Here is a 23,705-nt window from a genome sequence, read left to right as displayed (position 1 = left end):
TAAAGATACAAGCACCCAAAAAAAGAAACAACCCCCTCATTTTTCCATTTTGCATTTTGTGAGAAGAAGACAACGAGAACAGTAGTGGGAAGACACGAGAGCATTAAACCTACATTATTTGAGGTATGTTTACTATCCTTTTTTTTTTATTTCTTTCAAAGTTTCAAACAGTTAGGAAATTTTTCCTTTCCTTTTTTTCATGTTTGCACTTGCAGCTATGTTTTCAGAAAAAAAAAGAAAAAAGAGCAGCAGCGAGAGTTATAGTAGTGAAGGTGAAGAAGTTGGGATTCAAGAAAGAAATCATAGAGCAACTGCGGGTTCTTCTAGGTGTGGGAGTGTTGCAGAGCTACAGGGGATTCAAATGACCCATTTGAATGTCCTTTTAAACTCCTAAAAAACTTATGCAAAGGGCACATTCGAGCCTTAAAAACCCTAGAGCAATTTGCAATGGGACAAGTATGTCGCATTTGGAGCAATCCACCGGTGTTGCCGTCTTTGGCACAGCTCCTCGTACCCTAGCTCAATCTTGAGGGTGAAACGGGGGGCCCCTCAATGCCCTCCCTCATGCCACCATCTTACTCCCACCCTGCAGGGGTGGGTGGGGGGCAACTCCTTTTTTCCTCCCAGCTATCCCTACCGAGGGGGGATGCACAGTAGAGACATTGACCTGTACCCACCTTTACCTAATTGTAGACAAAGACAAGAAAATTCATCAAGGGGAAATAGAGTCTAGTTATATAAATTTGTACCACAAGCATTACAGGAGCAGCTACACAAGGATTTGTATAGTCATCTTTTAAGGATAGGTGGACAAGGTTTAAAAGGTTGTGAACAAATAGCTTTAGCTGTAATGTCCCTTTTTTTGGCCTTTCTAGAATTCCCAAGGAACTCCAACTTTCTTGGAGTGCGATAACCTTATTGGATTGGAGCTTAGTTATCAACATTGAGTTTTGGGGATCATGTTGAATCCATTGATGCTTTTTGGGAGCAATTTTGTCATTTATGATGCACTCCAAACTTCTTGGAGGAAAATTCCATTTTTGTTGAGTATCTAGTTTTATTAAGTTGGTTCTCCAACGAGTTCCTGAGTATGTTGGTGCCTTTAAAATTCACTTCCGGACTTTTTCTATATTTCCCGTATCTTCAATTGGGTGTGGGAAATAATTAAATGATTAAATAATTAAATGTTAAGTTGTCAAAAACAACATACGTTGAAGGACAACTTAAATTAATTATTTACAAAGTCAATCTAGAAGTGACTATAGTGCCATAAAAGAAAATAACTAAATAAAGTCACTTTATGGAGCAAAAAGGTTTATTGTTTGAAAACTAATTTTAAAATCTAATTTCCAGAAAGTTCCTTCGAAAGGTTATAAAATAGGCTGAAGAGACTCATTCGAGTCATTATTGGTTGTTCAATTTGATGAAACCCTTTGTGGGAGTTTGGATTGTTGTTCAGCTTTCAGCCTTGGGACAAAAACCCCTATGGCAAAGATTGGTTCCAATAGTGAGAGATCTGCCCTGGCTGATTTGCAGGTGGAGTCATTCAGATTTCACATGTTTGCTGAAGATATGCCAGTAACAGATTTGTGCTGAAGGTTTTATTATTTTCACAGGGTTGCCAAGTTTGCAGGTACAAATTTGTAAAAGTTTGCAAGAATTATAAGTGTGTGTGTGTGTGTGCGCGCCAATCAGATATGCATCAAAAAAAAATTACTGTGTTGTAGGTGCAAAGTGAAAGAGCAGAAAATAATAAGTGAAACGTGTGCAACTGAAACTTAAAAAAATATAATAATTTGCAGCTGGGAATATAACCAGCCATACCTCCCAAGAGGTCATACCATCTCCAAGTCTCCTCAAAAGGCTTTGAAACTTGTTGTGGACTTTAGAGTTTATGAATGTTCTAGCACATATTTTTGTGGAGTTCATTTTAAATGCCATCTCAGCAGTCAGCATGAAATATTCTTGCTGGAGATTTTTTTATAGTTACAGATGTAAACGAGAAGCCAAACCAAAAGATAATTTATTCATGAAATTCTTTCAAATTACAGACAGTTCGCTGTTATGTCTAGGGACATGCAACAAGGATTGTCTAATACAATTTCCATTAAATAAATACTGTAACCAGAGGCTGCATTAAATACCTATGATTAATCAATACAAAGTATTAAGCACATGGCATACCAAATATCTCTCCAAAATCTGGTTACAAATCCCTGATGTGTGCTGATAAAAATGAGGCGCTGAGAATGGTTATCACCATATGATTTGCTGATGCTGATGATGTCTGATTTGTGCTAGCAGCGAACTGGAAATACCGAAATAGTGATCAGACTGTGAATTGCAGACAGCCAAGAGCTATGTTTAATAACCTGCGATTGCTGGGAATATCTCTCTCAAATACAGTGATTGTGATGAATGCTAGAAATCACTGCTCCAAACTGTGGGAAAACACTATGAAAATCGCCAAAAACAGATCTGGGGCTACGTCCAGCCTGAGGTACAGGGGTTTCGTCCTGTAAAAAGTAGAACTTGCAGAGCTCATAAAACAATAATCGATAGATGATTGAATGATCTCTCTTAATGCATCGACCCCCTTTATATATTCACTTCATGCTCTCCAAAAAAGCCATTGATTGCCTCTAGAAGACTCCTCATTAGCAACTTAGGCAAATAATATAAGTTCTATTAATTATTAAATGACCCCCAAGTATGGTCGCCTAGGAGAGATAACATAATAACTTAAAAATGGCCCCAACTTAAGTCATAACGAATAATTAAAATATTTATGCACAATACTTAAGTTTTTTGGGCTCCATCCTTAATCATTCATTTATTCCCTTTATTTCTTTAATTTCTCCTAACCCCCGGGAATGTAAAGGCTAGGAAAATTCATTTTCAAGTCTCATCGTTCGAGAGGGGATATTACACAGCAATCAAAAGAGAGCAGCTGTTTTTTACCTACTGTACAGTTTGGGGGCCGCACACCTCACATACAACCAAGGAGGGCGATTTCATTAAAAAAAGGGTATTTTAGCTTTCCAAGTTTTAACAAGGCTTTCCTTTAGCCAGCCACACCAAGACAAAAGGAAGTCAGAGTCCCAAGTAAGCTGCTGCAATTAATATTGGATGATGCCAAGGGTGTTGTACAACATTTAGAATGAGATTGGGAACAGTTGAAGCTGCTGATTGATTTCTTGGAGGTCTGTAGAAAGGTTAGCAATGATTATGTCCACAATTTTGTTGATAAATATAAGCACTGCAATTTATTATTGTATTTAACATTATGTCACAGCAGCTTATGTACTCATCAGATAATATTAAATAGACAATTTTCAATAATTGAATTAGACAAAATGTCATCAGCGTTTGAGATTGAGACTTTGTTTATGACTTGTGGACAAAAAAAATTATATCAAAATTATCTTTGAACTTGGTTACAAGAAAACTTTTTGATGAAATGTCTTGTTTCATTACTGGTGAAAGTTGCAAGAAATCGGTTTAAAGAGTTGCTTTGGTTTGAGGGTGGTGTTGTGACATTTTCACACATCGCCCCATTGCAAAGGGGACCCCTTTGTTTTTGTTTTTTAGGGTAGTGTTTTGGCGCCTTAGGGTTTTGTCTTCAATTTCTTGCCTCTGCAAATGAGTCAGGTTTTGTGAAATTAAGAGGAGTCATCAAAGTCAAAAAGGTGAAGCAACAGTCGAAAGGATGTTTTGATGCTACAGATGTGCCCGAATAGGTCGAAGGAGTAAAATCAATTTCCTGGGGTCAATTCTAACAACCTGTTTTTTTAGGGAATTTTGCTTTTTTTTGCTTTTTTCTAAATTTAGAAAGTTTTTTTGGGCATTTTGGGGCCAATCCGGGAACTTGCTTTTTTGGCCTGCTTTTTTTCTAAAAATAGAAAGTTGTTTTTTTTCTTTTTTGAGGTCTCAGATTGTTTCAAGTTTAGGAGAAGCGTCAAGTCAGAAAAATTCATCCAGAATGTACCAATTGTGAAATAGTTTTTGAATCCAGAAGATGTATTCCTAAAAAGCTAAGTTGAAGATCTAGAAGAAATGGCTAAGTCTGAAATCAAAATCAAGAAATTCCTTGTTCAAATCATGGAAGTCGCCTGGAAGGAGGAAAATTTTCAGTTGAAGATCATGGCATGTGAAACATTGCATGGCACTATGCAAAGTCCACCCATGGGAAGTGAAATCCTACGTGACCTTGCAAAGTCGGCCCTATCTATGGTGAATTATACTTGTGCTCATGCAAAGTTCGCCCATGCCTTGTAGAAAACTTCCCTAACCTCATGCAAACTCCGCCTTAGAATAGTGGAATCTTACATGGCCTCATGCAAAGTCCAACCTCTCTAGGTTGGCAGTTATACGTAAGAACATGCAAAGTCCGCCCTAGGAAGGTGTTAAAAAGTGTTTTAAGTGTTGGTGCTTGGAAGAAGAAAAGTTGGAAATTTTGGTTAAGTAGGACATGTTTCCAAAGCACCTAGCAAGTCCACCCTAGGAAGGGTGAGCACTTTGATAGAAAAATCAGAAAATGGCTGTGTATTTTGGCATGATAGAGTTTCCCAATCTCAGTGTGAAGTCCATCATGGCATGATTGGAATCTTCCTATCAACTTGCAAAGTCCGCCCTCAAGGTGGTAAACTTCCTTAGACATGTGCAAAGTCTGCCCTACCTCATGTAAAAAGTTCCCTAAACTGTCACAAAGTCCACCCTTGGTAGACATGAATAAAGTTTGAATAAAGCAAAAGGGATTTGGATTTGGCAAAGTATTGGGAAAAGGAAAAAACAATAAAAACAAGGAAAAGAATTCGCCTAAGCATTGACAAAAAGTAAATAAAGCAAAAATTAACTCAAGCATGAAGGAAAGGTGGTAAGTTGAATCAAAGCAAAAAGAAATAGAACACAAGAGAAAATTTGCCCAACTTGAGAAAAAATTTGGAAATTTTGGACAAAGTGGAAATGGATTAAAGCAAAAAGGAAAAGTAAGAATTCGCCCAAGTCATGTGAATTTGGCAAAGTGATTGAAAGGAAAGGGAAAAAAAACAAATAAAGCAAGGAGAATTCGCCTAAGATGAAAAGCTAATTAAAGCAAGAGTTTGCCTAAGAGAAGGAAAAGAGGAATTTCCAATAAGTGTTAAAACTCTTTAAAACACGACAAAAAGAAACAAGGCAAGAGGAATTCAAACTCCTTATAAACATAGGCTTTGGCAAATCACTATTCACAACTTTCTTCTTAGGCTTGGAAATTCGAACGCTTCCAAGCATCTTTTCCAAAAAAATTAAGCGAATTTAAGGTGAAATTGCGGGTTCAAAATGATTTCAAGGAGAAATTCAGACAATTGAAGGCAATTTGGAAAATTTTCATCAAGATTTACAGGTCTAGATACATTTTTCAAAGCAGATTTTCGAAATTCCAACTCTTCAAAATTCAACTCTGTCTGATTTTCTGATTCTCAGACCTGCACATGGAATTCTTGCACATATTTTTCGAATTTCATCAAAGAACCATATTGTTTTTTGTGCTTTTTCAATGTTGAAGTCAGAGATCACAATTTCAAGAATTTTCGAAGTCTGATTTTGGTTTTCAGAATGTTTCAAAGTCTGATTTTCATTCCTAAGATTCATAATCAGACTTAATTCCATAATTTACAAAGTTTCTCTAACTCTGATTTTCATTTTCAGACTTAACTTAGTCTGATTTTGGGTCTGACTGTAAGAATTCATGAGAAAAATCAGAATTATCCTTCGAAATTCCTTAAGTAAATATCAAGCTACCTTGTTCTAACTTGGAATTTTTTAAAATTTTACAGCCAATAGATGTCAGCTCAAGGAGGGAATTTCCAGAAAGGTGCCGATGAAACAAGGAACTGGTTGGAAAGATGATTCCACAATACATGGAAGAACAACACTCATGCTTCAAGCTGGAATCCAAAGATGAAAAGAACAAAGGACTTACACTTCATCAAGACATTCAAGAAGATCAAGTCATCCAAGGATGAAAGGCTCTACAACTTCTTTTGAAAATTCAAAACACAAAAGATTCCACACCAAGGAGTGATAGGTTCAAGATGCAATGAGAACGAAGAAAATGTTCTAATCATTTTGAGTTTCTTCAGAAATCCAAGAGTAGGGGTCAATACAAGGAAGTAATATTGAACGTTGCAACATGAAGTCAAGAACTCCACCTGGGAATCCAAGTCCAAGGCAAGGAATTTCATGATCAAGGAAGGAAGATAGTTTTAATCAAAGTTAAGAACTTGATTATCCAAAAGATCTTGCCTAAGGTATCAACAATTCTTTATGATGGGGAATCAAATCTGCAAGGCAAGCTGAAGTGGCATCTGAGTCATCAATCAACCAATCCAAGGGTTCCAAGGCAAGGAATTTCATGATTAGGGAAGGAAGATAGTTTTAATCAAAGTTAAGAACTTGATTATCCAAAAGATCTTGCCTAAGGTATCAACAATTCTTTATGATGGGGAATCAAATCTGCAAGGCAAGCTGAAGTGGCATCTGAGTCATCAATCAGCCAATCCAAGGGTTCCAACTCAAACATGTCCAGGTGCAATGAACCAAACTCAACAAGTGGAAGATATTAAATGGCTCCTATTTTCTCATTGGTTATCCAAGCATTGTAATTTTCTCGTTGGTCCAATTTGGATAACTCTGCTAGTTTGCCCTAATTAGGTTTTGTGTTTAATCTTGACCATTGATCTTGGATCGATCTAGGCCACTGCTTTGTAATGGGGTGTCTATATAAACCCTCCTCCTCTCATTTGTAAAGAGAGAGATTTCTGTGAAATTGTTGTAATAATACATCCTAAGTGCTAAGACATTATTCATTGTTTAATTGTTGGTGAATTTTGTCTACTTTTGCAAGTTAGCATGGTCTCTCGGCTCTCAATAGAATAGATTTCATTTTCAAGTTGATAGATTGAATGAAGGATTTGATAGGAATTGCTCAATGTGAAATAATGTGTTCATACTTTCGATAATTGGATGATTTTCAGTTATCGTGCAAAGTTAGCCTGAACCAGTAAATGAAATTTAACTTCTATTGCTTTATTCATTGTTCAAGATGTTGGTGAATATAAGTGATATGAAAACCTTTTGATTTCCTTAGAAGATTGCACCGTTCTTGTGTAGTTGTTGAATTTGGCAAAACAGGAATTGGTTTTGACTTCTCATTCGCAATTTCCATCTCCCAAGTTCATAGGATTAGCTTAGGGTTAGAATTATCTTCCTCAACCCTCATCTTTTGCCTTTTTTTTTTAAATCCGAATAGAAGTAGAACTAGAACTTATCGAAAATCATTCCAAAAAAAAAGGTCAAAAATCAGTAAAATCTTTCGATTGATTAACTCCTAGGACAATTGTGTAAGTCCCCCTTGAGATTACCAGCATATCACAACGAACCAACTGAGACTATCCGCATGAATCTTGAACCTTGGAGTCGTCTTTGTGATCACACAGTCCATCTGTTTAGCACATAGAAGATTTTGATCAAGAAAGAATAGGATATCTCAGGGTATTTTATTATGAGTTGCACATGCATAAAAAACACACCAACAGGTGGTTATTATATTAGCTCTGAAAGCTGAGCTGAATAGGTTATACATGTAGGGTGAGGCAAGAAATAAGCTGCATCCATACATACCATGCAAATTAGTATGCCATTGCCTAGCCAAACCATGGATTTAGAGACTTAAAGGGGAGAAGGATCTCTATTATCACTATGCACATGAAGACAAGAGGCACGCCAAGCTAAGAATAGGCTGCTTTATTATCATGAATGGGTTGACCAACATTAAACATTAGCCACTCATCAATATCATAGTCACATGTGCAGTTGACTCTTAATTTAGAGCTATTGATTGTCTAGTGAAGCAAAACGATGCAAGCTTCCAATGTATGATTTTGAAGGATGGTGGAGAATGCTTAAAAGCACATTTTTGGATCCCCATGTTGTGTTGACACATTGAAAAATGTATTGAAAGATATAAAGAAGATCAATTGGAATGAAAAGAGTAGTGGCAAAATATATATGTATGCTTGGTGTGCACGAGCCTTTACAATTAACGATGGTAAATGTAGAGTCGGGTAAATGAGCAGAGGTGAACACTACTCAAGGGAAAAAATGTGAAGAAAATATCATTTATGATTGGTGGTCGACAATGAAACAAGAAACGTATAATTCTATTATTAATTTATTAAATATCAATTAATAATGGTTATAACTTGTAATCTGTCTTCAGATTTCGTAATAGCATTCACTCTGTGTCATTTGAGTCTTGTTCTTTTACGAAATTTTTTATTGCAAATATGTTTGTTTCTTCATCTCACCTATTGTGTAATTCATTAGATGTGTCGATACAAACTTTCTTAATCTTGGAGAGATTCACAAGACATTTGACAACAAGCTTGGGTAAATCAAACAAGTAATTCATGGTAGGGATCCTAATTTGGGATTGTAGGAGCATATTAGGAAAATTGTGATGTAATACTAGAACACTATGAACACCCCACTTCAAATGCCAGCTTATGCTCTAAATCTCAAATGATATGCAACAAGGCTTGGGAGTGTGCCTCTTATTGATGAAAAGGTCAAAGAAGGGCTTTTGAAAGACCTTCAAAAGATGTACAAAGATGTACAACAATAAGAAGTCAAGTTTACTTCAAATTTTCAAATGCAATGGCTTGACTTTATAAATCTTTGGGGTCCAACATTTAGCAAAGGCAAGGCCAAAGTAGCCTACATTAGCTCAAATTGATGGTGGAAATCGCATGGAGAGGATGCCTAGAGTTGATGATGTTTGCCACTTGTCTGCTTTCACAAACTGTCTGTTCTAAAAAGCATACAGAAAATACGGGGGGGTGGGGGTAATTGAATCACCATTTTAAACTTTTAAATGCACAAAACTAGATAAAACATAGAGAGAACAAACATCAAGATGCAAACACCAGATTTCACATGGATGACACACAATAGCTTTCATTAACAAATAGGCACCAACCCAAATTACAAAAGTGAGCACCAACTCCAAACTGCTGAAGCACCTACTCCAGTCCTTTTATACTCAGAAAAAGCAGCTCCATTAAATATCTCTCAAAATAAGCTCCTCATTCTGAAAAGTAATGCTAGACTTCTTAGAAACAATGCTCAATCCTTCTTTGTATTGCTCTCAGCACAAACATATCCTACGCACCTTTTTTATTTCACTTGATTGTATACTCCGTATATTCATGGTTCGCATGATGCATGTATATCATATAGCATGAGCATACCCAACTCAAAAATAATGCCAAAAAAAGAAACCACGAAGACTTGTGACAAAAGTCTCACAGCCCACAACGCTAATGAAAGAAAATCCCGATGACACATTTATTTCACCTAATAAAGGTCAGTGTTTTATAAAGCACTCAGAAAGAATCACGACTCCTTTTTGAAACACAACCCATAATCTGCTGAACACGAAAAGATGTTACCAAAGCCACCGCACCTAATATAGAAAATAAATTAATGAAACCACAACCGCTAGGCTTTGATTTCTAATGCCATTCAGAAAACGAGAATATATGGAAAGAAGGCATAATAAATCTGGCCGCCATATGCCAAAGACAGTCGCTGCCATAAATAAGGTAGTCATGCCTATTTTAACCAGCTTGCCTTGAAGAATCCACCTTCAAACTATGATGTGGCAAATGAGCTGACTTGGCAAGAGAAACTGACAGCAAGTAGGTGTCTTGGACAAGTAGCCAGCTCAAGCTGACAACCACACAGCCAAGTAGCTCAACCAGACAACCAGGTAGCTCAACCAATTAATTGCTAGACAACCTTGATCATCAACCTTTGACATCAATGACAACATATTCAACAAATTCCTCTCTTGGAAGGAGGAATCAATCTTCATGTAGCTTGATTCAATCAGTCAATAGGAATAGGCTTACCTCTCAACAAGTGGAGAAGTTAGTGACCATGCATAGTGCCTTGCCACTCTAAGATTGGCATACTTCAACTGCACAATGGGATGTTAATCCCAAAGATGCCAAACAAATCAAGGGCCCACAAAAGGGATTGATTGGGGTTTTGTTGGATGAGACCATCCCTCTTATTGGCTGCAACTCATATTCAAAATCTTAGTTAGATTTAGAATTAGGCAAAGATGAGGCAAAGGCACACAACAAATCTAGTTGTCTACATTTTATCATTTTGTAGTTGCAACCTTTTGACATTTTCATTTTGTTGAATATACATGATGATAATGAAAACTCAAATGATTAGACATTGAATTCTCAATTCAGCTCTATTGTTTAATAATTGATGGATGCCTTATCACATGAATATTTGAAATTTCCTATACTTTTTATGTTCCCCATTTTTTAAATATCATCCCTTGTTGTCGCCCTACAACAAGGCTCCTAGAGTCATGCTGAAAATTTGTCCCCTAATCCCTTGCCATCCTTATCCTATAAACTTGGTGGAACATAGCCCAATTTATTCTTCAAGTAGATTGATGACTCTAGCCAAGATAAACTATGGTATTATGTGAGGAGAGACAATGGTGAAGGTATATGCTATCTAGAATTCCAAAGTTACCTCCTAGTGAAACCTTTTGTGTTCTATGTGGATCACCCAAACACTAATTAACTTGGTTAACAAATCAATGATAACGAATATGGAGTAGGATGCTTCTACTCCATGAGTGCCACATTCAACATTGCTATGAGACGTAAGAAGCAACACATCATGGCAAAGCAACAGCCAAAAATTAAGCCAGGTGAATCACCAACAATAATAGGTGAATATTTAAATGAGATGTTGTTCCACGTTATAGTACTAACTTCATGGTTTAAGAACATAAGGAATTTTCTCTTGATAGATAGCTTCGTGGAGGATATGAATAATTCCAAATTCCAAATGACGCATGAACCTCTATGTTTAATAGGTTCTAAACAATGCTTAGGAGGTGTGCTTCAAGAGGAGATCCAAGGGATCCTAAGAGAAATACACTAAGAACTAGTTGAAGGCCATAAGGACATATGTGACTAGATGCAATCACAAGAAAGTTCCTCCCATAGACCTTCAATTACTTACCTCTTCAAAGACATGAAGCAATAACTAGTCGAGGACACAATGCAAAGGAACCCATAAGTTGGTTTAATATCTTATTTGGGAAAATTGTTAGTTCTTCTCATCCTGTAAAACTTCTGCTAAGTTGTGGCTGGTTATGTCAATTGTGTTGGTATGTGGCGTGTTTATTGCTATGGTCTGCATAAACCCTAACAAATTGACATTCTTTGGTTTTTTATGGTTGCTAGAAATAATGAGGTTTTTCAAGAAAAGAATCATTTGCTCAATAGGTTTTCAAAAAAAGTCACAATTTTTGTGTAGTCAACAATGTGGCTTCACACTGTCATAAAACAAAAGATGACATAAACAAGTTTATAGGTGGCAATCCCCAAGCTCTTGTTATCCTCAACTCTCATAAAGAAATCAATTCTAATGATTTCTCCTTTGACAATGATAATTGGCATCATTAAAATGATATTATGATTATTGATAGCGAGGACCCTAACATTACAAATCTGTTTATTCTTTTGAGCACAAGGATCCTTCTCTCTCAAGGATGTTTGGCAGAATAAAGAAACTAATATTCTAGTGGATGACAATGATACTTGAGCTCCATTTGAACCAAGAAATCTGGATGATGCAGTTAAGAATAAGGTTCTCCGTCCTTTAGTGCATTCTCCTCCTAGTGCCTCCTCCCCAACTATCGGTATTGTTCCTAATGTTGTTGATCTTAATAATATTGTTGATGCTACTATTGAAGATGGTTATGTTGGCAAGAGACACTGCATTGATGTTCAGATGTTGTCATTGATGGCAACTAATGTTAGATATGTCATCTGCAGTTCATAATTCATTCATACAGGAAGATTGATTGAGCTCCGGTGGGATAGACAGGACATCCGGCAGAGTGTACAATGTTATGGTCAGCGGATCTTTTGTGTTGAGTATTTTGTGTTGCAGATCTCAGAGAAGCATTGTGGATGTGTAAATTACCTTATTCCAGGTTTGTGGCCTTCGGTGATGAGTCTTGTGTAAATTGGAAGATTCGGTAGACAGGTTTTTGAGTAGAACAGTGTTCTTTAGCAGTAACGTATGAAGATTCATTGTGCGGATCAGTAAGAACCTCAAAAGGCCCTCAACCGAGACAACTAACGTTTTGCTAAACCTGTTGCGTTTCAAGTATGTTCTTTGCAAATAATGACAGCAAATAGAATTTTGACAATCTTAAGCACAAAAAGCAACTAATGGTATTTGCTGGAAATCAATTTATATTCAACAACACTGATCAAACCCTCATTACATCCGTTCATCATTTATTAATACTTAAATAAAAATAACAACAAGCTAGAGAAGAACTGATAAATACCAGTATATTCTGTTAAAACCCTTATTTTCCCATTGCTGGTCATACACAGATTTTATGACAGCAAGCTGCAATTTATTTTAAACTGACCCGAAATACTCACATGTTAGCCCAATGGAAAGACATTGGCAAGGTGTCCCTTCTGGCATTGGTTTCGGAATTTTTGGACGACTCCTCAGCAAAAATCGCACCCTTTCAAGGAAGAAAGGTACGGCAGACCAGCAAGCTGTACATGCACAAAACCCCCATCTGTCACACACTTATTCCTGCCTCTGTTCTGACTCTGCAGCTGCAATCAATCTTTTGCATAAAAATTAATAAACCCCTTTCCAATCTGTCCAATCTTAGTTTCTGGATAAAACCAACTGAAAGAGCAAGATCAGCTGATATTTCACAACCTCTGATGCTGTTGCACAAGAATCCCACGTTTTCCTGTACCAATACCTCTGATCACTGCAGAAGAATCTTCTGCTGAAACCCTAGGCCAAAACTCCTCTCAGAGCTCCAAAGCAAAATTATCCAAAACTCAACATAATGAAAGAAGACCTAAAATCTTCTTTAATCATCTCCATTTAGGGTTGGCACGATTCCCAAGAAAGGTGCAATTTGGCCTTTAATAATGTTTTAACTTTTATTATTTATTTTCGACTATTGAAGTGTCAAAAAATAAATCATTTTCCATTTAATATAAAACTGGCCCCATTTGATGAGAAATAGACCCTCACTTAAGTTATAACTTAAAGTGACTTTTAAAACATTAAAACGTTAAAGTTCGCCATTTAATATTTAATTAAAATAATTAAATATTAATATCTCTCTAAGTATTCATCAGAAATGCCTGTCGTCTGAACTGGAGACTACTAAACCATAATCTGTCCTTGCCCAACCTACTGGCTATAAATAGCAGGATTGCTAAAAATAGAAAGTATCTCAAACGAAGTCCTGGAGACCTCAAACGAAAACCAGACTTGGAGTGCTCGCTCTGAAGATGGTGAATCAAACTCTGGAGGACCCTCTACCCAACCTCATCAGCCTACGAGGGTCATTGATAGGCTAATCTACTCAGCTGACAAATGTCAACTAGAAGGGGGCATCACAAGATCTTGCAGATCAATTTTGGTGGTTGTTTGTGTGTTCGAGGTTAGTGAGCCGACATGTGGGAAGCATGTGGACAATTTGTTTTGGTCTGCATGATTGTTTTGGATCGGATTGAGCCGACTTGGGTAACACGTTTCATTTGCGTGTTATGCGTTTTTGGGCCGACATGATGAAGATCCCAATTGAAGTTGCAGATATATAAGACCGATTGATATGATCATTTTTGGTATCGGTGGTTGTGTGGGAAATGGTTGTGAGCGATTGTGCACAGTTTCACGTGCGCAAGTGAAGGATTTGTGCTCCAAAATATAGTAGAATATCATAACAGAGCAGTATAGCAGAGCAGAGTAATATCGTGTGTGTTGTGCTTAACCGAAACTATACTCGGGCATTTGTTGATGTTGTTCAATAGTTCAAACCTTCTTGTATCTTTTGTAATCATTTTGTAAGGCAATAAGCCTTCCGGGTTGTAACCCTTTTTTGTAATTTGGGCTGTGAGCTCTAGGCAATGTGCCTAAATGCATGTGCATTCCCCATTGTAATATTTACACTTACTCCTAACAGGGTATTATCTCATTGTGGGTAGGTTGCCACCATGGTTTTTCCCTTAACCGGGTTTTCCACGTATAAATTTGGTGTTAAGGTGTTGTGGATGTTTGCCTCATGTGTTTACATCTTTCTTTGGTTGATTTGCATTGGATGGTTGAAGAATCAAGTTAATAATGTTGAAGTATGCAAAACACTGATTCACCCCCCCCCCCCTTCAATGTTCCTTGATTCCAAATTCTAGTCGTGGTGAATTCTTCTTTGTTTATTCGAGCAACTCCTATCAAAATGTACTCAAAAGATTGGCTTCAAGAGCTTATTGATTTTAGGGTGAACACTTTGAGAAGGAATGTTAAACATTTTGTTGATAATCTTAATAAGAAAAAAGATGGACCTAGCTCTACTAATTGACTGTTTGGGTTGAGTATGTTGTTGGTCTAGTTTCTGGATGCTCTTTGTTAATTTTGTAATCCAATGCTTTGCTTGAGCTATATTTGTAAACCATTGACAAGAATCCAACAATCTTGTAACTATTGCAACTAACATTAATATCTACATAATTATGTGTCTATGTTATCAAATCCACATATTTTGACCCTTGATCCTGGTTCATTCCACACCAGATACAAATTCTAATTTGGTGCAATTTTCGGTCCTAACAAGATGCAAAAATGTGACAGTGGATTTGTCCTAGACTAACCTGGGTGAACCAAAATGGAACTTGGGTGGTGCCAATAATGCCAACATGGCTTTTCTTTACTGAAATTTGATTTTTTATGCATTTTTTTTATATTCCAGCTTAGTGAGTTTTTGATAATTTTTGGTGAGCACTCATTGGGTACCTGGTGAGTTTGAGCCCTTTGCTCATGTCACGCATTGAAAACATGGATTAAACACTCCAAAAACAGTTTTTTTTTTGGCTTTGTAAGCATTGTTTTCACCTTTTTAAAAACTATAAATTTGGCCCTACCCCTCAACCTTGCTAAGGATGTTGCCCCTTGATCCTACTAAGGCCACTACCCCCAAACCCCCACCAAGTTCTATGTTGAAATCAACTCAGGATTGAGGGTCCAATCTCAATAGATAGGGAAGAGCTTCAAAACACAAAGAGACGTCAATTCTTAAAATTAAAATTAATTTATAAACTATTTTGTATCATTACCCTGCTCAAATATTTAGGTGGCCAACTGTGTTTTATTAAAGTTTTAATAATTAATGCTGAATAGTATTTAAACATAATATAGTAATATTAACTTTATTATTTTATTATTATATTAAAAACTAATAAAATTATTATTAATATTCATATGTAATATTTATTAATATTCAATTTACTTGTAATTGTATTGTTATATTATATATTAACTTCAAGTATATTGTATAAGGCTTATAAATATAATACGTATATTGACTCTAATATTCTTGATTTATATATATGATTTTTGTATGTTTTTTGTACGGACGAACCTCAAAAAGAAATTGCCAGATCCACAAACCAAAACCATGAACCTGAACCAGGATCATAACCAGCATCTGTAACTTAGTTATTTATTTATGAATGGTATCTCTTTTTCATCTATCACATGCTTCCAAAAAATTTGATCACAAACAACCTCTTGATCAGCTTTTACCAATACACAGCCTCCATATCATCGCTGGGATATTTTAAGAAATACTTATTCAACATTATGTATATCTTATTAATTCATAAGTATTTTATGTTGTTGATTGCATTTATGATTAGCATGCCACAGACCATTAAAGAATCAAGAAGCCCACATGTGAATTTAATTAGCGCAGACAAAGCTGGATGGTATGTTGCCAAAGCAATTGCCTCAGGATTTTATTGAGGTTGTTTCAAGAGATTGATTTCATTAAATCACAGTCAGATTATGGAATGTCTCACGTAATATTTAATCAGGATGATATAGGCAGCTAACCCATGAAACCCAGCATACAATCCGCCCAAAAACTAAGCAGATATATACAAGATTCTACAACAAAAACTAAGAAATATTAAATGATGATAAACATTAGATTGATCAGAATGCAATGATCGTAAGAGTTAAACAATATATCGAGAAGAATATGCAGAATACGAGAATAATAACTGAAGTAATGCAGCTCAAACGTGTAGATTTCATAGGTTATCAGGTTATCAGGTTGTCACATAAAGCTTTGGTTTTTGTCAATGCTTTCTATGTGCTTCAATAAAATTCATCAGTTAATTTAATAGCTCAAAACAATCTTAAATGTCACAACTGCAAGTTGAAGAGGGTTTAGAGAGAAAGAAGAAATATGCACCTATCTGACACCAAAATGAATCTCTGATTAGCTGGATCCTCAAGTGCTTTCCTCAGTAGAATACGCTCTGCTTCTATCATACTGGCTTCTCCCCAACCTACCTGCACCAGTATATCATTAGTCAACCAAACCCAAAGATCTATAGCAACATAATGGCACTCAAAGGTGTGCTTCGAATAATATTTCAGTGCTCTTAAGTTAAGTCTAGATATTTCATTGTTGCCCGGGTACTTAGATTTAGTATAAGACAGAAACGAGAACTACAGCACCAATGAAAATGGCAATGAATAAACCATTTTTAGAATGTAATCCCGAGATGGTTCAATTACTCATCAAATTCATTCAAACTCATAAAGATTGAAAATATCAATGATTCAAAAGCGTACAGACCCGTATGCTGTTACTAATGTGCCTTCCATGGAAAAACGTGCACGTTGTTGTGATCTGATTGTACACAAACCCTGGCTGCGAATGGATGTAAATTGAAAAATCCGGTTCCACTGCGCCCTGCAAAAAGGCCGCCTACATTTAGAAAACGTTCCTAACCTTCGTGACCACTATAGGAATATTTTTGTAACACCAATTTTGAAGTCCAATTTTTTTTCTTTATAGAAAACTAACCGGATATGTTTCATGAGAAAACAAACAAATTAGGTTTTCTTCGTAAAAAGAGAGCAGAGCGTATGCTAAAGTCAGTTTAAGAAAAGAAAAACAATAAAACTAGAGAATGAAACCAAATAGTAAAAAATTAATAGAGTTTTAGAGAAATCCCAATGTCTTTAACAGAATACGGGTACAACTTATTTCCCTTTTGGTTCAGGGAATGTTGAATTGACCTGATTTAAGTAAAAGCATATAACACTGGTGCTACCATTCTTCATTCATCGGCCGATTATTCTGCAAATGCGAGAAATTTAATGTAAAAACTAAGTTTGGCATTTGTACCGCGAAAAAGTGGTGCCAGACGAAATCCAGATGAAGACGATTCCGGGCGAGAAAGAGAAAGGCGACCTTTCCTTTACCCACATATATTTGGGGTACATTCCGAATTGGCTGTAAGCCCATTCTGAACTGTGTCTGCAGCTTCACCATCACCAAAAGACATGTGAGGCCTAATAACAGCAGCGCCACCTTCTGCGCCCATACATGATGCCCGCCACCGCCCACTCTTTTCTTCATCCTGCTCTAACATGTATTTTTCTCCCGCATTACACCAGAACAATGGCCTTCGTTTACTATTGGTTACTGGAACAACAAGGCCCTTTAATATCGGAAATTCCGTCGCAGGCCCTCCATGTCGCTCTCATCCAAGATTCAAAAGGTGTAAGGAAATTCGTGTTTTTAGTTCGCTGATCGGAGATGCCTTCAAACGCAAAAAAGCCACGGAAGTTTGTAAATTGTGACGATCGAGAAGGTTGGAACTTGGGCAGCTGCTACGGAGATCACGCGGAATGCGAAATACGAAATGTGTCTGGGTTTGTTGGTTCTCTTCTTTCATTCCATCCTCGTTTCCATTCTTAGCTAGCTGTCATTTTCCCATTGCTTCCGTCAATTTTTTTCCCATATGCGCCGTAGCACAGGGACCCATCTCAATCGTAACTGTCATCACTTGATATAATCGGACTCACATTGCGTGATTTAACTGTTTTCCTCACCATTTTCCTTTCTCCAGTTTGTTCACTCATTCCCCGATTTGATATTTTGCTTCATCTTCCAGGAGTCACCTACCTGTTTTGAGTGAGGGGACGTATTAAATTACGTTTAGTCGTTATTCTTTATGTTCCTAATATGAAGTTGAAATTTAATTTTAATTACTGACTATTTATTAATTTATATGTAATATATATTTAAATTTGAATGTTAAGGTGCTATTTAAAGGGTCAAAGTATTAGATTATGAAATTATGAGATGAAATCATATGTTATTATTATTAATAATATAAATTATGAAGTATTTAGAATAATTATTGCATCAATATATTTATATATGACAAATATTTAAGTATTTATATTTTATGTTATAAGTTTTTTTAATCTTTGTTTAAATATAGTTGAATTAGTATAATAAGATGTTATAGTTGAATTAGTATAGCAAGGTTTCAATGTAATCAAGATAACTCTTGGATTCTTCTGTTTAATAGTAGCTCTTAAAGGTGCTTTTAAATACCACTTGGTTTCGATATACACTAACAAATGATTTTTGAAAAATGAGAACATTAATTTTAGACAATGCACAAAAAGTTTAGGTATGTCAATCTGCGGATTATGATCAACTAGGTAGTTTAAATCTTAGGGAAAGTATTATGTTATATGATAGTAGATTCTAGAGTTTTACCACAACTTACATCTTAATATTTGAAAATATTCCTCGTCACATGAAGAGTTGAGAGCATATATCCTTCTTTGTTAATTCTAGCATAATTTAAAATACTTGTATAGGGTTAGCTCTTTTATCTAGGTTATTTTTTATGAATTGATGAAAACATATAAATTTATTAGCCTGGATATTTATTATTTGGTGATTTTTTCTCCGCATAAATTATTGAATCTAACATATCTTACATCCCCAAGGGCCAATCCTATTAGAACATTTTAACAACTAGTTATGCTTTTTTTGCTTAAGTTCACTTAGTTGTGTTTTTGTGCTTCTATTTGCTTTAGTTGTGCATCTAGTTTAGCTAGAGTTGAGCATTTTTTAGCTCCTCATGCTTGCACTTCAATTCTCCTAAATTTAGCTTAGGGAATCTTTGTGCTTTCTTTATAAGCACCACGTTATACAACTGTAATTCATTATGTAATCTTTTCTTTTGAGGAATATAGCTTTGCTTTGTTGCTCTCGTTTGTGGAAGGTGTTCTTTGTTTTTCATTTGATCTTGCAGATGCTTGTGTTGCAAAATTCAACATGGTATCAAAGCGTAGGTTTGGCAAACCCCTTCTCAAACTTTGAGGGTTTCTTTGCTTAGAAGTGTTGCAAGGTCAAAATTTTGCTTTAGTGTGTTTTTGGAAGGAAAAAAGCACATTTTTTTAGGCAAGCTTTAGAGGTCACATAATTTTTTTGTCAATTTGGGGCAAAAAGGACCTCACCATCATGTTTGGAGTGGCCAAAAACCTAAAGATAACTAGTCGTTTTGTTAAAATTGAAGAAGCTGAATTTGGCGCAAAAAAGTTTAGCCCATATGGATCTTCATACAAATTGTACCAATTATGTGCACAAACCCAATCAACTAGCCAGATTCATATCTATTGGCAGGTCGATTAAAAATTAATAGGCATGTTGATTTTTTTTTTAAAAAGAAAAGCCGATGTTTTATTTGGGGCAGATTTTTGTAAGGTTACATTATACCCTATCCATGTCAACATGCAAACCTTTTTTTTGCAAAGCATTGACTGTCTTCTTTTTTTGGTGGTTGTTTGTCTTTTCAATGAGTGTTTTTCCTTTATTTAATGAAGGTAGGATTTTTTCTCCACTATGCATACAATTCAACACCACCCTTGGCCACCAACCCCTGGTCACCATATGACCAGAGGCTGAACTTTTTTTTTCCCCTGAGTTGCCCTATAATCTATTGGAGCATTTTTACAAAATCAGGCATGACTTGCACATACAACATCCATTTTTTTTATTTCCACATATCATTGGCAAGCTGGTTCAAAGGGCTATCCAAAATTGTAGGCAAATTTTTTAATTTTTCTCTTGGTGATTATAGCAAGCCATTAAAGTCATGTAACACCCCACCAAGGAACCCTAGTATAGGAGAAAAAATACATAAGAAATGCATGGATTTTTTATTTTTTAAAGTAATAAAGTGACATAATGCATAACGATACAAGTATAACACTCACCTCAAGGTATCATTAATACTATCGATAACCAACAACACACAAGCGGAATAATAAACACTCAAAAATCTAGATGAACAAGGTGAAAGGTCTCCCAAACATTAGGATAAGGTCTACGAGGTGTTTAGGATCACACAAGACCATACTTGGCTCATCAAACATGATGAACTGTTAGGTCTCAAGTGTCACAAATGAGCTCCAGTGAAACCTTAAATGCAAACAGACGCCTTAACACCATCCAAACTCACTCAAAACCTACTCAAGACCCCTTAAAGGATTCCTTAACATCGCTACCTTCACAACACATCTGAAACTGGGTCAAACTGGCATCTCTAGCCCTAGGAAACACCCTCAAACTGAACTGTAAGAGAGGACTCCTGATGGCCAACCAAGTGTCCCCACTAGACACTAACATGCTAGAAGGACACTAGTGTGGCGTACTAGTGTCCTATTCTTGAGCAGGTGTCCCAGGCTCACGCTAGAGTCCCAGTCTCGCGTTGGTGTCCTCTAGACTGGTGAACTCACGTTGACATCCTTGAGATGCCCATTTGTCCAAAACCAGTGAGCTTCCTGGATGGACTATCTGAAGCCTTGGACACACTAAACCCTTTGTTGATGTCAGAATGAACATTCAATCCCTGAGCTAAGAGAATTGGGAAAAAAGGTGAGGAAAGGGATCAAGTCTTGAGACATTGGGTCACCAAATGACTCCTACAAGACAAGGCAGAGTCCAGGAGAACTCACTTCACCACTACTCAACTCAATTCACCCACAACTGGCACAATTATACTCTCAAAATTCCAACGCAACAAAAATCCATATTAGGACTTCTCAAACACACACACTGGGTGGTTCTGGTTAAGCCCAGATTAGCTCCTGAGAGCTCAATCCAATAAGGGCTTGGCCAACATCTCATGACCACCGTAGGAGACAACTAATTAAATCTTCAATACAATGAGAAACACTTCTACATTCATTTTAATCACCAAACCAATTGTTTCAATGATAACATCATATAATAGCATCAAAGAGAAAAGCATACAAAATCATGCTTCGTGGTCTGTTCCAACATAGGACCATGTAAAAATACATCCATTCTTACAATATGTATTACAATTACATACGTCTCCTCTTGGAGTGTTCCATATATAAATCATCAATGAATACAAATCTACATCCAATCACATCGATTATAACTTGCAAGAAATGAGAGAAAGAGAAGGACAAGTGTTGAGGAAGGAGAAGGAACTCTTCAACTGCACATTATCCAAGTCCTCCAGTCCCCAATAGTGGTTGGAAACTCCACTTGACCATATGGAACCCATAGGTTCCAACCCCACCATTCTCATGGAGATAGTCACACGGCCCAAACAATCATACACTCAAGCAAGGGAGACAAATAGGCTCACACAAGAGCAAACATGGAGTAACACTCAACATGGAAATACAATCAACCAAGAACATAATGCCACATCAATATATAAATAGAAAGAGAGGCATAACCTCAATGCAAACCATACGCAACACAAGCATGAAAGTACTCAACAAGGAATATCAACACCAAAACCATCAAGAATAATCCAATCTCGAAACCAATCACCAAAGAGATCACAAGGCCAACAAGCCATCAAATATGGATGCCTCTAGAAACCATCAATGAGCACAATCACATGGAAGGAAAATCCTCTTCTGGGTGCTAATCATAACTACAGGGCTACATACATAGGAAACAAGAACATGGAATATCATCATGTAGCTCGAAGGAATGGCTCACGTAGAATTGTGTAGTCCTCTCATACAAACCAAAAGACTCAATCATGCCAGATTAATGTCCCACAGCCAGTCAAGCCTTCCTAACTCATCCTTAGTCTCAAAAAACACTCAAGGCCATGAGGGGGGCATCCACTTATCTTGGTTCATTTTATTAATGTGTCATTAGTTTTTGCTTGATTACAAGATGTGCAATGAGTTACCCTAGCAGTCCCTTTATACCCCAACCCCCATTGGACACCACTCCCATCGTTGGTCCTATTACCTACTCTAGGCTCAAGTAAATCAAAATATAAAACTCATAACAAAATGTCAATATGCAATACCATATTTTATCACAATTGAACCCAATAATTCCAAAATCCATCAAATAAACACATTATGCATTGACATATTCATATGCATCCAAAACATATTCAATTGGCCCTAATGCCTAGAGAACGGATCTAAATCGATCCTACAATCAAATTTGCATATATAATAATATTATTCCACATAATAATTTCGTATTAAAAACACCAAATTCACATTTTATATCAAAAGGCCAAATTGGCCAAAAACTAATCATGGAGGCCATCAACCATTGTTGGACCTCCAAAAAGCTCAAATTTTCAAACATGCCCAATCAAAAATCTAGGAAAACCCATTGGTCCATTGGTGAACAACAACTAAAAAATGTAATAAAATCTAAAATCCAAGCATCCAATAAAAATTAGGTAGCATTTCTTTTTATAAAACTTTTTTTTCAAATTTGAAACATAATAAAATCATTACTCAACTAAATGAAGAAATGTAAATTGCAAGAATGCTTATAATAATAAAACAAATCATTTTCAACTTACTAAAATCAATTCCCACAAGAATTAAGGTAGAAATCAAGAATCTTACCTCAAACTTGAGGAAAACTTCAAAATGGAAATGCAAATCAAACACATCGAGAGAGACCAAATCTTTCAAATAGCCCAAAGCATTCATTTTCACAATTCCAATGAGCCTCTACCCACAAAATTTCTCCAAACCAATCCTTCCCAATTAATGTCCTCTTCTTGAAACAACTGGTCCACATGGCTAGTGTCAAAAATCAACACTTTTTCCATATAAAAACCCAATTGACTTTAAGAATTTTAAAGATGATAAAATGGATAAAATATTAAATAAAACTTTAATCTTTGCATATGATGCCTAAAATTTCTTTTAAGACAACGGCCTTATGGGAAGTTCATTGAGCAGGGGACCTAGTGCACCTCAATGAACAACTTTCAGGATTTTAGAAGCCAACTATTCATTTATGCAAAGGGAAAAGCGAGCAAAGATACTAAAATTAAAACTCACTAAGGCAATACACTAGAATTCAAAATTTAAACTTTAGAAGCAAAATAAACCATACATAAAATGCATAGTTCAAAGGCTGAATAATTCTCCATTACCACAATGTTTAACTAAGATTCACCAACAACATAATATATTTCAAACACAACTAGAACCGGATTAAAAGAGTCTGAGACATGATTCAAACAACAGAAGTTATGTTCAATATAATAAAAGCTTATACAGACCATGGAATTTGGTCCTTACTCAATATGACATAAAGTATTGTCTCGTAAACAAATGAAAACAAAGGCCAAAACTTCAACACAGTTTTATCATCTATTACAAAATTAGAAAATACTGAAGTTTGGGTTCTCGGCTCTAAAAACTAGTGATTTGGA

The 23,705-nt window shown here is 36.2% G+C and overlaps 1 protein-coding gene across 4 annotated transcripts in view; it reads right to left on the bottom strand.

Annotated features, from left to right (window-relative positions):
- The window catches only part of LOC131049930 (glycosyltransferase BC10), a 148,265-nt gene extending 130,208 nt beyond the window's left edge, over window positions 1-18,057 (bottom strand). For 2 of the 4 annotated variants that reach the window (XR_009106820.2, XM_057984047.2), the window contains exons 1-3: window positions 17,333-18,057; window positions 16,778-16,894; window positions 16,388-16,488 (exon numbers count right to left, since the gene is read on the bottom strand). Coding sequence is in view for 3 of the 4 variants with exons in the window: in XM_057984047.2 (XP_057840030.1) it covers window positions 16,388-16,488; window positions 16,778-16,894; window positions 17,333-17,566 (452 nt within the window). In the remaining variant the exon portion in view is untranslated. The remainder of the gene's footprint in view (window positions 1-16,387; window positions 16,489-16,777; window positions 16,895-17,332) is intronic. The other 2 variants (XM_057984060.2, XM_057984034.2) reach the window with 2 other exon arrangements.
- Window positions 18,058-23,705: the final 5,648 nt, after the last annotated feature.

The sequence above is a fragment of the Cryptomeria japonica genome, chromosome 5 (genome assembly GCF_030272615.1).
Source record: "Cryptomeria japonica chromosome 5, Sugi_1.0, whole genome shotgun sequence".
In the NCBI taxonomy this organism is placed as follows: Eukaryota; Viridiplantae; Streptophyta; class Pinopsida; order Cupressales; family Cupressaceae; genus Cryptomeria; species Cryptomeria japonica.
This window is presented reverse-complemented; position numbering and strand designations above follow the sequence as displayed.